Source organism: Rattus rattus, chromosome 8 (assembly GCF_011064425.1).
Source record: "Rattus rattus isolate New Zealand chromosome 8, Rrattus_CSIRO_v1, whole genome shotgun sequence".
In the NCBI taxonomy this organism is placed as follows: domain Eukaryota; kingdom Metazoa; phylum Chordata; class Mammalia; order Rodentia; family Muridae; genus Rattus; species Rattus rattus.
The window spans coordinates 28,223,536-28,238,419 of NC_046161.1; the positions used below are offsets into that span (position 1 = coordinate 28,223,536).

At 46.5% G+C, this 14,884-nt stretch overlaps 1 protein-coding gene across 1 annotated transcript in view; it reads right to left on the reverse strand.

Moving 5' to 3' along the window:
- Window positions 1-12,128, reverse strand: part of Fli1 (Fli-1 proto-oncogene, ETS transcription factor) — a 118,726-nt gene extending 106,598 nt beyond the window's left edge. Inside the window, exon 1 of the mRNA XM_032910840.1 lies at window positions 11,847-12,128. Within this exon, the coding sequence (XP_032766731.1) occupies window positions 11,847-11,864 (18 nt within the window). The 5' untranslated portion in view covers window positions 11,865-12,128. The remainder of the gene's footprint in view (window positions 1-11,846) is intronic.
- Window positions 12,129-14,884: the final 2,756 nt, after the last annotated feature.

Below are 14,884 nucleotides of genomic sequence, written 5' to 3' on the forward strand. Positions count from 1 at the left end.
TGACATTAGAGAACTGGACTAAAAGAAGTCGCTATCACTTAACCACCATGAATTGCTCTTTTAGTGATGACCCCACCAAAGAGTAGATTCCAGTGTTATTATTTTCCTATTCCATATCAGTGATGATTACAAACAAAAAGTAATAGAATTGCTTAGCTGCTCGAGTGGCACCTACAGAACATGTCTCTTCGGTTCCTTAGGTGGACAATGACAAAGAAAGAGATAGGGTGAAGGCTCAAAGTCCTTGTGAGTTGATTAAGCCTTGTGCCTTCGCTCTGGGAAACATATTTATTAAGGGATGTGTCCTTTTGGGCACGTGGATTCTTAATCAGTGCTGGTGGTATCCTTGCCCACTTCTCTCCTAAGGCACTGGATCTTGAAACCTAATCTGTCTCTTCTGTCCGATGCCTTCTTACTTTGTAAGAATTTGGAAGAAGGGCATATTAAGTTGACTCTGTGTGCTGATTGCTTTGAGAGGCATACTAAACAATCACACAAACAGTTGCCTTAATTTTCCATTTTTTTAAAAATGAAACCAAACTACAAGGAGGATCTCCTCCAGTGGGACACTGAGCCCTCAGAATCTAACATGGGTCTCCTCAAATGCTAACAGAATATTCCGGGGCGTGGGGGCAATGCCAGGGTGAGCATTTAGCCTTATGCATGGAGAATGAAAACTTTAAAATAGTGGATCCGACAGTGCTAAATTATGTTTGCTCCCAAAGATCCTTAGAGCTATGGTTTTCTTTGTTCTACCAAAGGAAAAGGGAAATATATCAGGAAGCTGGGCCAGTCCACAGGAAGTCTCACTTGGGCTGATAAAAGGAACTGATGTGCAGTGGCTTGGGATGCAGTTATAAGTCAATCTGCCTTGAAATTACAAGAAATGCTGTTCAAGAGAAACGGGGGCCTGGAGTCAGCCTTGCTCAATCGTTTCCTTCACCTGTGGTAGAGCACTCCTTTCTTAGCATTTCTCAGAACTACCCAAATCCTTTCTCTTATTTCAAGTCTATGTGTAGTTTTGTGAGTATATGAGCGAAAAAGGAAAAGAGGAGCAGGAGTTAAAGGAAGAGTGGACAAAGGCAAAAATGAGAGAGGTCGAAGAGGACAGATTGTCAAGTCAAAGTCTCCTCTTAGTCTCTTTTGGGTTACAGAACATATTGTGAATCACCTCTGTAGTTCATTATGGTAAAACATTGCCTGTCGATTTCACAGTCTACCTCTTGCCCACCTGTCAGTACACTTGCCTGCAAAGCTGGGGGCTGACTTTTTCCTGGATACACAGACTTCGTGCATAATTGGTAATGGAGTATGAACAATTTAATGAATGTGTCCAGCCCATGCTGCACTCAGGAGTCATGGCAACTAGAGACAGCAAAATCTATGTATTTCTCACAAGCTGGGTTAGAACTGAGTCTTGTGGTGTAGGCAGGAGGACTGCAAATTCTATGCCTGCCCAGGCAAGAGATCGAGTTTGGGTCTAACCGGAACACCTTCGCAAGACTCTGGCTAAAAACATATAGTAAATAAAAAAAAAAAAAAAACAACCTTCTTTTTAATATTGCTCAGTGGGAAAGCATGTGCCTAGAGTATGTGCAAAGCCCAGGTTCCAATACCAGGAGGCTAAAAAAGAGAGGAAGAATTAGACTTTGAGTCTCAACCTACATGGAGACATGTGGGTCAATTTGGAAATTTTTCTTAGTGACCAGGTTCCATAAATATTGAAGGCCATAGGATTGGGCCTGGATAATTGCTTCTCCCCCTTTCTTGAATAAATTACTCAATTGCTTCAAAATGGAACCAAGACATATATCATAGGATTGATATAAAGACCAAGGTAAATGTATCGTAAGGGCCAGACATCAGTGCCTAAAATCAGATTATAACTAGGTTTTTAAGTTTTTTCTTATAACTCTGATCATCCAAGTTTGTATACCCCTTAGATGGATGGTGAATAATGTACCCAGTCTTAGGTAAGAACTAGATGAAAAGAAGCCTTAGTTGGACCACTGGGTCCACACACATGGCCCATGATACTATTTCACACCAAATTGGGGCCTTCTGGGGCAGACCATGTTTACCCATAGCACTGCCCCACTTCCTGTTTTAAGAAGCAGAAAGAAATAAAAAGCCTTCCAGAAAACTCATTAAGAGGCTCAACATTCTTTTTAGACATCAAATAAGTCCTCAAAATATTGTTTTCTTAAGAGTTAAGTGTAAATGAATAAAAACCAGACAAATTCAATTTCCCTTCAATTAAATAGGATTTTTTAAAAGTCCAGGGTAAAGGCTCTTGGAGCCAAATGTGTTTTGGTTTTTAAATGCAACTTGACTTTTAGAAAAGAGTCTAAGACCCCGGTACACAGTTAGACCCTATTCTTAGATGGTGTCAACACACAGGGATCAACACCACTACACCATGAGTTGCCAGTGGAGAGAATTGAGCTTCCCAAAACTCACAAATCACCTCCTAAGAGCTCAGCTGATGGCTGGTCTTAAGAGTTACCCAGTAGCACAAGATCGTAGAGCAGCCACACTAGATAGAAAGAATGTCAAAGAGTTCAGTCACCCACACTCCAAAATCAGACACAGGAGTACACAACCTCGCCAGAATGAGTTTAGGATTAGAAGAGAATATAGTCATTGTAATTCAGTTTACACATGGGACGATTAAAGAGAGAAACGTCGTGTAAGCAGCAGAAGTCTGGTGACTTGCTGAGGATCCGATGGCTGAGATACAGCCTGAGTTAGAAATATGGCATGTGACTCCTGGGCCAGACAATCTCTCAAAATGGAATTTCAAGTCTCTGGGATCCACGCAATTTGATTGCAACGGTTTCAGTAAATCTCTAACAGGCGGTTTTAATTTTTGCTTCTTTTAAATTTTGAAAATAATGCGTGCTAATGATAAGATGTTCCCTGAATTTATGATATGAAAGGTAGATGTCTACTTTTCCTATTCAGAGGCACCTAGTTTTAACCACTTAATGCATATACATTTAGAAATTATTTACACATAAATAATCATACATAAACTTGCTTAAATATCTTCCATAAATGGACTATGCAGTTTGGAATTTTTTTATGTGGTAATATCCCATTGAGAAATTTCTAAATTAGTGTCTATAGGAATTATTTTATTGCATTAAACATTAGCGTGGCATCCTCTTATATATATTTTTTCTTTAACTATTTATCTAGCATCTTACTGATGATTAAATAAAACCATTTTTCATCTTTGCCATTATAACGATGCTACAATAAGCATCTTGCCCATGCCCTTAGTATCTGAATACAGATAAGGACAAGGCAGTCACCCTTTCTAACACAGCACATTAATCTTTGCTGTCCTCATAGGTCATGACGGTAAGAATTCTACTCTTTTCATCTGAATATCTTTATGTCTGCATAGGCTTGAGATTCTTCTTCCAGAATCTTTGTCCATTTCTCAATGAGTGATCTTTTTCTTATGACCTGTGAGTGTCATTACACTGATAGTCTGAGAACAGTCCCCAAGCTTTCTCAATTATCTTTTCAGTGCGCTTGTTCCTTTTTGTGGTGCGGGCAGTCTAACAACACCTTGGCCATGCTGCTCTGTCACTGAGCTGCAAGGCAGTCCCATCTTTTACTTCACTTGTTCTGTCTGTCTCCATGTTGATATACACATGGAAGACCTGGAGGAAGAGAGAAGGAGGAGGAATTTCCTTGCTTCAAGCTCTGGACTTTCGAAACTGTCTATATAAAGGACTATTATCACCGAAGATGGAGGAGATATGGAGCTCTACACTGTTGTCACCTTGGGGAACTACGCCTAATGTACCCATAACATTAGGCTATGAATAAATAGTGCCCCCAAATGAATATTGCCTTCTTTGGAATCATGGTTCATCAGAGCTCAAAATAAGGAAGTAGAGAAACTTCTACTCTCTAGAAATCTGAAAGGAAGGAAGGAAGGAAGGAAGGAAGAAAGAAAGAAAGAAAGAAAGAAAGAAAGAAAGAAAGAAAGAAAGAAAGAAAGAAAGAAAGAAAGAGAGAAAGGAAGAAAGAGTGGAGACATCTTGTTCTCATTCACAGATAGATGTGGACAACCTCTGGAACACTGTGCCTATTCAATTTGGGTAAGTGGATACACGATTGAGTATGAATTAAAGGATAAATGTCTAAATACAAAATGACTCCATAGACACATAAATTTCAATATGCTTAGAGGAGATTCCCAACAGAGTCAACCTAAAGACGGTTTAAAAGCTGAATAATCTATGACATCAAGCTATGTTTTCATCCTTTGGCTGCATGGATGGTAGTATATGATTATTTGCTTTCAGACTAGATGCCTTTCTACACACAAGCAGTGAGCGCTTGCCTGTTCAGAATGAACAAATTCTGCTTCTGGACTGTTAGATTCCGGTCGGTAAGTGAAAGCCACACATGTCTAGAAAAGCAAGGTTAAAGCTCCCTTGGCACCTGTAATTCAGGCTTCTTGCATGTATGTGTGCACTGAAATGTGACATGAGTCTTTCATGACCTCGGATGTTAAGCTCTGGCTCAGTAAATGGGCCTGCTCTTGGGAAATCATTCCACAGGACTCAAGTCTGTGTCTTCCTTGAGAGTTTGAAAATGTTTGAACCCTGAGATTTTGATCATAAAGTAAACGGCAGTGTGTTGTTCCCTAAAGATAGGAAATGCCTTAAAGGCTTCAGGTGTGAGTGACCTTGAAGTTGCTGTAAAGTTGGTCTGAACTACTGAAGGTGACCTACCCCTTCTGTCTCTGGTCTTACTGGGATGAGGCACAAAAGCATCCGTGTCTCTGTTTGACCAGATGAAATGTGAGTGTTACTAATCCAGACAACTGGCCTGACTTACACATGAGAGAATGTCACACTTCTCTGAATTTCCATAGAAGTTTGGTTTGAGTCTCAGGGAAACAACCTTCCCTTCTGCCTGGTCTCTGTTACCATCTGCTGACTCATTCTTAAAACGAGCTGACATTGTCACCTAGGATAGACCTCCCAATTACAAACATACCTCATGGTGAGATTCCCCAGAACACTGGGCAAAGAGTCATATTTGAAGGCGCAAATGGAACAATCAGTGTTTCAAAACATTTTTCATAGTTTGGGGGATCGGATCCAGTCTTGTGCAGGCGAGGCACATGCTTGACCACTGAACCAAATTCACAGCCCTTGGCTCTTTGAAATCCGTTTTTGGCATGTGGCACAGCCTGACTTTGAAATCGCTAAGTGTCTCAGACTGTCCCTGGGCTTGGGATATTCCTGTCTCTGTACTCTAAGTTCTGGGAATGCAGGCATGTGCCTCACTCCACATTTTTATAACAGCAGAAGACATGGAATTTTCCCTCCCTTGCTTGGTGCCTATTTAGTTAGCAATGTCCTGTGGACCTTTCTGTTTTCCCAAACTCATCTCTACTGTCTAGTCCGCAAGGCACACTGGAAGCTTCCGGGAGAGTTTCTAATAAGCCACTGTCATCTCTATTGACTAAGTGGCAAGACGACAGTGGGAAGAACACAGTCACTAATGGGTTTGTATGGCTATGTAGGCTACCATACATTTAAACATTGATTATTTCTGATTATATATTTTATAAGACCCAATTTTCTATCACAATATTTAAGGAATTCTATAATCTAGTTCTATCTAATCTTCCCACCTCCTCCCCAGTGCATTTCCTTTCCAAAGCCCTCAACCATATTACCATACGTAAGTCCATCCATACCACAAGGCCAACTTCCAGATTCATTATGACAGGAAGTAGTACAGAAGGTGTATGCAGAAGAAGCAGGCATCCTGCAATCAGAAAGACTAGGCTTGAAAAAACCAACTCTGCCACCTATTAGCTATAATCCTGGGCAAGCAGCCTCAGCAATATGGACTTCCATATCTTCTAGGTGAAGTGGAGCTATGGTAATATAAACTCTCATAGGTCTGCAGCAAGGATGAATGTGAGGGAACACGGACTAAGAAACTACCCATGCAACTTTTCACTAGATCTTTCTTGGTGCCATTCAGATGGTTCTTTCCTGGCACAGGGCTGTCATGACACTTGATAAACCCCATTGGAACACCCAGCTCATCATCTAGTTGAGAATCCAAGTCAGGTTACCAGGTCTGGTTCTGAATAGCAGTCAGACACTTGTATTAATGTGGTTGGTCAATGTACAGTCTCCACTTCGTACAGAAGACTGTTATTCTAGTGACTGCCTCATTTTAAGGATGCTAGGCTGAGGAATAGCAGCATGGAGAAGGGATAGTGATTCCTTCTGTTACCTCTGGAGAAACAATCTGAAGTGTATTACTAAGTGACATGGCAGATATGAAAGCAGCAGAAAATGAAACAGGGTGTCGCCTTCTGCAGAGAAAAACACCTGCAGAACCTTGAGATGACCAAAAAATTGTAGTATAGACCAGCACGGGACAGATTCCTGTAGTCCCAGCTCCCTGGAGGCTCAGAAGTTTGTGATCATCCTTGAGTACATAGTGAGTTTGAGGCAAGCCACCGAGACACAGACTTTTTTCCCAAACAAGCGAAAGGATGCTGGGGAGATGGCTCAGTGGGTAAAGAGCTTGCCACACAAGACTGAGGGCCTGAGTTTGAATGGCCAGAGTTACATGAAGCCAGACAGAAGTAACAGAGGTCTCTACTCCCAGGGCTTCTGCTGTGAGATAGGAGGTCTAGATAGGAGATTCATCGGAAGATCCTGAGCCAGCTAGAGCCCTGCACATAGCAACTGACAGCAAAGAGGCACTATCACAAACAAGATGGAAGGTGAGTCCCAACGCTCCAGGTCATCCTGTTAACACACACACACACACACACACACACACACACACACACACACACACACACACACACACACACACACACACACACACACACACACACACACACACCCTAAAAGATAGACAGGCTTTTAAACTGAGTCTTCAAAAATTCATGTTATTCACATCAAAAGTATTCCATGCCAACATTATACAGCCAATAGTCTAGATGAAATAGAACAGAGCATTTCCCATTCTAAGCCAATAGAGATGGTTTAATCTGAAAGACTATATATCAAGCTTTAGGTTGACTGAGACTTTAGTTTGGGGATATTTTGTGAGGTTTAAGGTAGAATAAAGGGAAGTTTATTAATGGCAGACACATTTTTGCCAAGATTGTTGTCTTTCTTTATTTATTCTTTTATGCTGAGAATTAGACGAATGCTACGTTTCTAGGGGTGGGGGTGGGGAGGGTTTGATTTCAGCCAAACAATTTTTTTTAAAACCAATGCCAACTTACTGCTCAACCTCAAACTAAGGAGGACATTGAAATTTAAAATCTTATTTAACGCGGGTTATTACCAAAGACTTTCTTGCTTCACTGTTCAGAAAATAGATCTAGCAGGTCTGGCCTAATACAGCTGAGAGCGTTTTATTTAAAGAGGCAAAACCTCATTTTTTTACACCTGCCCACCATCAGTAATGGGGCCTACTGACTATTTAAGTAATGGTGTATTTTAGATAGATATTTTTGGGGATAATGGAAACTTCGTTCATGATGCATAGAGTCAAAGCAGATTTATTTTGGAAAAGAGTTGAGTTTTCCAAACCTATCTGAAAATTTTGATATTCTCTCTCTCTCTCTCTCTCTCTCTCTCTCTCTCTCTCTCTCTCTCTCTCTCTGTGTGTGTGTGTGTGTGTGTGTGCGCGCACAGATATAAATCAAGATAGTGGGAATATATTTGTCACTAAATTGCAGAAGCGTCAGTAGTTTAAGGTGCCAGATATTTCACGACTTCTCTTTTAAAGCTCTCTTTCTGCAGTATTCCATAATTTTACATGATGTGATATAGAACATCCTCATGTTAGAGTAGTAAGAATACTACTTACTACTCTATGTTCCTCTATCTCCTAGGACCCCTGAATTCTCACTTTTTTTTTCTTCTGTGATCATGAACTTGGTATCCAGCACGCTGGACCTTGGCTTACCCATAGATAAAGCAGCAGCAGGGTAAATAGTCTGTACAGCTTTAAAACTGCACACCTATGAATTTGAATAGCATGAGAAGAACACTTTTAAGTGGTGACAGTTCAGTTGGAAGTCGCTTCAGAGAGCAATCATATGGTCATGGGGACAGACAAAATGACCATCTAGTTTGCACAGTGTCCTTGTGAATTTAGGTGACATGCCCTCCTGGGGGCCACGGGGGACAGAAACCAAGGCTGCCCCTTTTCTTCTCTCTTGACTGCTTTTTCTCAGAGCTCCTTCCCAATTCCTCTGCTCTGAGAATGGCAGTCCACTCTCCATCTGACAGATGGCTCTTCTCTGAGCCACAGAAGGCAGCTTCCCTCTCTCCTCTACCACCCTGTAGTGCTTATTTAGAAGTGTTATCTCTACTCAGGTCCCTGTGCACCTTATTGGTAGTGCCCTTCCTACCCGGTACAGCACCACCATGTGTGAGCGCTAATCACATTTGTCTCTGTGCGCATCCATCACTAGGTGACTTTCAACTGCTGGTTATCCTACACACACAAAGCAGAGCCTTCGAACACAGGATGTATGCCACAAATGCATCTCAAAGTCACGAGATACGCAAAGCGTTAAACTCAGACCTATGTTCTATTACTGTGAGAAACAAATCTCTAAAAGGACTAAGGCAAAATGAAGCTCAATGAATGTGCATCCACTTCAAGCACCACACCTTATCTCACCTTCACTTCGACTTGTCCAAAGAAGCTAGTGCTTTAGACCTACTTTACAGATGGGAAAACTGAGACCCATGAGCTAAGAGCCTTGCCATGACCCACACAGTAAGTAAGTAAGTAGTGCAAAGGGGGCTAGGTTTTCTCCCAGACCTTCCTCGCTTTCCGTATTTCCCAGATTCACACATATGTCTGACTCTTCTCTGGTTGATTCTCCGGTCTTTCACGGCGCATTCTACATTCGTCGTTCTGCAGATGGCATCAATCTGATCAAAGGAAACCTGCCTAGAACTAAGATGCAGTTTGAAACCAGGTCATTTCTTCTAGCAGCAAGCAGTGTCACGTGCTTTTCAACACTGATAATATCAATGTGGGGAGCAGGGGTGGGTGGTGTAGGGTGTCGTTTAATATCGCAGGTTAGCTTGTCTACAGCTAAAGAACAAGCAAGCCGAGCTCACCCAACAGACATGCTGGGGAAAGTAGAGAACACAATTTGGAAGGGCAGCACGGTTGGAAATTTACGACCCCAAAAGCTTCCACGAATGCTAAACAAAACAGGGGGCTAACTGTGCAGAAACCCAGGCTTCCCTGGCATCCGGAACCACGTACATCCTGGGCACCGAGACCAGCAGGTGTTGCCAAATTTTGTGATTGAGGAAGATGCACTCAGGTGCATACGATGGCATCAGAGAGTTACTGGATGCTAATTGTCCCAGGCTGTTCAAACAGGCAAGCTAAATACTCTTAAGTCCGTGTCTACAGGTTACATTTGGTTTATAGCATCCTCTGACCTTCGTCCGTGTGGGGCGGGATAGGGATTTAGTATGCAAGCAACTGGAAACACCCGTGTAAAGTAGTCCTGTGGGATCTTTATGAAGATTATGAAGGCCAAAGACGTTTTACAGCCGTAAATTCATACAGTAAGATCAGAAGTTGATTGACCTTTCTTCCAATTCAGTCTTCCAGTATCTACACCAAGCATGGAATTGAACCATCATGTAAGTGGAGTCTAGGATCCTCCAAATCAGAAGGTCGCATATAAACAGGAACCTGTGGCTTCTACATAACTAAAAGGCTAAAGGATACACTAAAGTCACAATCTTCCAGAACCTTGGTGTTCAGAAGAGAGCTTGAAAAGTGATTCTGGAGATGGCCTTGGTATTAAGTCTCCCAGGTGAGAAACAAGGTATTCCTCAGGAGGCTTTGGGGGGGGGGTTCGTGGGCTCCCATTAGTCATCCTAAAAGAGCCCTCACTCCCATCTTGGTATGAAGCAGCAACCTCCTTGTCTGAGGTTGCTCTCAATGCCTGTCATGCCCATCCCAGTGCTCACAGTGTGGGGTTAACACATCCTGGGTACGCAGACCACAGCTTCCTCCAGAGCTCAGGGCCTGTGCTCAGAGGTCTGAAGGCCGTACAGATACTGCTTCCCTCCTTCTCAGAGTGCCCACAGTGAGCCTCTGGAGCTACACTACCACCCTTCTGGATCAGAGGAGAGAGTTGGGGGGTGTGTGAGTAGAAAGTGCTCTGAATGGGGGGTGTGTGAAGATTTTAGAAGGGTCATCTGGTTACTGAACCTGGGGAGGTAGGCACTTGCAAGAACGCACCAACAGGAAGCCGAGAAACAGGGCTCAGTGACCTCCACTGTCAGGTCTCTAGAGGACACCTCTTGGGAACCCACTCAAGTCAAGTTTGATAAACCTGTGGCTATTTGATTGAGTTAAAAACCCCATTACGATCAGTTATCTCATCTCTGTCTTCAAGTTTCTTCAGTTGGTCCCTTTTACCTAAGTCAGCATGTTTCAGAGAGCGAGGGAGAGAGAGAGAGAGAGAGAGAGAGAGAGAGAGAGAGAGAGAGGGAGAGAGAGAGAGAGAGAGAGAGAGAGAGAGAGAGAGTGAGTCTTAGAAAATAAAAACACTCTGACCCCACCCAGAAGATAAAATCTGTTGAATTCTCTAAAGCCAACACCTTAACCTCCTCTCAGTCAAGCCATGAGTAGGAAGTGGATTCCTCTGGGTTCTGGAGAATGGCGGCCCTGCCAGTCCCCACCTCACCAGCCTGATAGTTTTTCCAGAGCAATTCCTGCTTGATGTGTAGCCCTGAAGCTAACGTCTGGTCTCATTCATTCTCCTAACTCCTCTTAGGCTAGTCACGTTAGGGGGTGTCCCTCTTCTCTGCTCCTGGCCCTACTTCCCTCTTTCAGAGGGAGCACTCTGCCTTTCTGAAGCGTGACAGGGAACCCAGACTCACGGGTCTCCTGGGCTGCACTTTGCAACCTAGACCCAAGCTGGGCCGGCGCGGATGGGGGTTGGGGGTGGAATCGGCAAGCCCCAGGCCGTGGCCTCTGAACCAGCCACCGCAGGCGGACGGCTGTGAAGGAGTTTAATTCTTACTGAGAGGACAGCTCCTGGATCCCTGGCTCTGAAGCTGGCGCAAGCACAGTGTGCAGGATCTGAGGCACAGAGGAGCCCGGAGAACCAGGAGATTCCTAGCCCGAGGAACAGCGAGGCGGGCCCGTTAGCTCCGGGCAGCCGGCGTCCGCAAATCGCCGGGCAGCAGCAATGAGAGGGGGGAAGAGAAACCGATCGGGCTGACATGTAAACAGGGGCTTCCATCTGGACCCGCCGGCTCAGACGGACCCTCAGACACCCTCCCTTGCACCCCTCCCCTCCCGCAACTAATCCTCCAACTCGCCCGGGGGATCCGGAGACCCCAGCCGGCGGCGAACGCTCCTCCTGCTGCGCTGATCTCGGCCTCTGGCGTGAGGAAGCTGGCCGCCAGACGAGTGCCTGGCGCCGGGGCCAGGTCGTCTGGGTGCCGGGTGGGAACCGACGCGGCGATCTCCCGCCCTAGACTCTGGTCCGCGCCCGGGGTCCCCAGGTTTCAGCTGCCGGGTCTCTCAGCCCCTCAGGCGGCGCAGTGGGAGCCCGCGGGACTCCACTGTGGCGCAAGGAGTGAGGGGTAGATCGCCCTGGGCGGGAAGGCTGGTCGGCCTCCTCGGAATGGGGGACTCGCCACCCGGAGGAGACGGCGCGAAGCCGGGGCGCGGAAGGAAGGGAGAGCGGCCACGTCTTCCGGGACCCCGGCGCCCAGCCCTCCCGCCTCCCCGGTCGGCCCTCGCCCCGCGCCCACTGTCCCGCTGCTTACCTTAATAGTCCCGTCCATTTGGCCAATTCTGCAGCCGAGCCCCCCAATATTCCACACATTGACCCGGTTACAGCCTGACCCCGTAGCCCCTTCAGATTAGCCCGGCGCGGCCTCTTTGGCGCCCTGGGCCCTCTCTGAGTGCCCCCTGTGAGCACCCTGCCCTCGCTCCCCTGTGCACGTTTGTTGTTGTAGCGGATCGAAAAAGAGACAGTTAACCGGATGAAACTTTTTTTCAGCTAATTTTGGGAAGTGACTTCACTTTGCGATCGGGGAGGAAGTCCTATCTCTCTCTCTCTCTCTCTCTCTCTCTCTCTCTCTCTCTCTCTCGTCTCGCCCTCTCCTCTCTCTGCTCTCTCTTGTCTTCCCTCCCCCACACCCCCCTCTTCCTCTCCTCGCCCTGCTTTTCGCATCACTCGCTATATAAATATACGCGAGATGCCCAGATACATTCATGCACTGCGCACACAGGATACTTGCTCCTGGGAGATAAGAGCTGGCCAGGAACAATGACGGGGTCCACGCCCAGTATCCGCTCCCTGATTCCTGAAGTCTGCAACTCCCCCATCACCTTCCCCCCCAAATCCAAAGCCAAACGCCTCTGGCCTCTTTCCTTCCCCTTGGGCCTTTGGCCGAAGGTGGCCCTCTTGACTCATTCACTTTCCGTTTCTTCCCACAGATACATTCATTAATGCTTTTTCCAGCCGGAGTCAAACTTTTTTGGGGAAGGGAGGAAGAAGGCGGGAGAGTTTGCTAGGACAGGGGATAACCTGGCGATGTCAACTGCCAGAGGAGGTTCAGACGCAGATGAAGGCAAAGCTACCATTTTTAAAAAGGAAGAAGGGAGGGAAGGAGGGAAGGAGGAAAGGAAGGAAGGAAGGAAGGAAGGAAGGAAGGAGAGAAAGAAAAGGGAAGGAAAGGAAAGGAAAGGAAAGGAAACGAAAGGAAAGGAAACGAAAGGAAAGGAAAAAAAAAAGAAAACCCGAAGGACTCTTCGCATCCAAGCGCTAGTCTCCGAAGCGGCTCAGTGCGAATTCTGAGTCCAGAGGACCTGACCTGTCAAGGGTGTGACTCACTACCTCAAGCATTGTTAGCAGAGAGGTGCCCATGCTTAGGCGCGCCTCGACTCCGGGCTCCTGCCGGCTAAGGAGGTAGACCAGCCGCAACCTAGGTCACTTATCCAAGCCTTCTTGGATTAAATACACCTTTCTGGACCCGACGGCCCAAGCCCTTCAATACCATCGCAGCCCCCAAGGAACTGACGAGGGGCGAGCTTGCCTTCCACACTACGCAACAGGACCCGGGAGCGCGTCAAGATGCGGCTCAGCAGAGACCCAACCTTGGATGAGAGCGGACGGTCTATGGGTCCAAGCTAGGGACTGTCACCCCCATCCAGCGGCGTGGCCCGCTTTACAGGCTCGGCTCCCTCTGCTATCCCCCCCCGCCCCCCCCCGCCTCCCATGCTGGACCCGGGAGCACTCTAGTTAGGGCTTCTCTGGGGTACCGGGCGCTCACGGCCTGACTCCCATCTCCCAGACTTCGAAAACAGGTTACCTTTTCCACGCTCTTCAGACCACGCTGTGGACTTTCTCACTTTTATTTAAGAGTCCTCCCGGGAAAAGAGGGGAAAACTCCAGAGCAGATCCGAATAAATTGGAAAGAAAAAAAAAATCAAAAGGGTGTCCACGGCGGCAAAAAAAGGTGACTTATTAATTCTTTATTTCTTCAGGAGCAATTGCGCTCGCTCGCCTCCCTCCCGCCCCCTCCCCCCATCCAAATTAGTCTCATCAATTCAGCTCCAATTTGGGGTTCGAATACAGACACGGGTCTGAACGTGACCAGACCTGGAGTGGCGGTGCAGCCTGCCAGCAATTGAGACTCGGTTTACTGTGGGGGGTGGGGGCCGGGCCGGGCCCACTCCCCCTCCTCCTGTCTGCTTCTCAATCCAGGGGTCTGCTCCGGGGCTCCCCTGGGACCGCCACATCTGGTTACCGCTAGCGGGGTCAGTCCCCCCCTTTGCCTGGGGCCACCAGTTCTGGAGTTCAATTAAAAGAAATCAGGCTTAACCCTTTCCTGCCTGCGGCCGGGCTGCCCGCCCTCTTGCTCTTCCCTTCAGCGCTTCCACATGCCTTCCAGAGAGGAAAGAGGTTAAAGGGAAAGGAAGAATGAATTACATCCTTTCAAACCCCAAATTGTTTCCTTTTCAGCCCGGACTCTACAGACATTCAAACGACACTAGCTTTCAGGAGGGTGCACCCAAGCTATACTGTGTCTCTTTCTGCCCGAAAGGAGTGTTTACTTCAACATGCAGAGGGTCTGTCTCCTTCCAGGCACTGGACAGTTACAGAGGGCACAAATAGCCAATCCACATTTAATCACTTACATCCCCCCCCCCAAAATAACCGCCAAGTAGCAGACAATCACCAGGTTTTCCTTTTCAACTTCTGCTGATCTGGCAAATGACAGTCATCTTCATTGCTGAGTACCATTCTCTGGAATAATTTACTGGAATAACCCCTGACTTCACTGAGTACAACTCCTTCTCTTGAACCCCCATCTCAGCTAGGGAGTTTCATTTTGTTGTTGTTGTTGTTGTTGTTTTTGTCACTGCCTGCAAAATGGACACTGAAGCAATTTCACAATTTTGGGACGGGGGGGGGCGGCGCTACCATAGGCACCCCCTGGGCATGGCAGGCGTAGGTGTCACTGCAGTCTATTGGCATTTTACCACCAACCCCTCTATCAGTACCTGCTCCGCTCACTGGGTTCTCCACACAGAAGGAGGCACCGCCCTCCCCCCCCCCCCCAGCTTTGAACAGATCTGGGGTAGAACGTCAGATCCCTTCCATCCCCCGTTGTTGCTCCGGTGGGCGAGTTTGCCCACTTATGTAACTCTGGGTATGGTGCTCCACTCGATCCTCCTGGTTCTCTTTTAAATCCCGAAGGGGGGAAAAGCCCTAACCAAACACAACAGTAAACAAGTCTGCCCTGTTTAATGTGGTTACCACCAGACATCTGGAAAGATGGTTTGATCCTGGCAG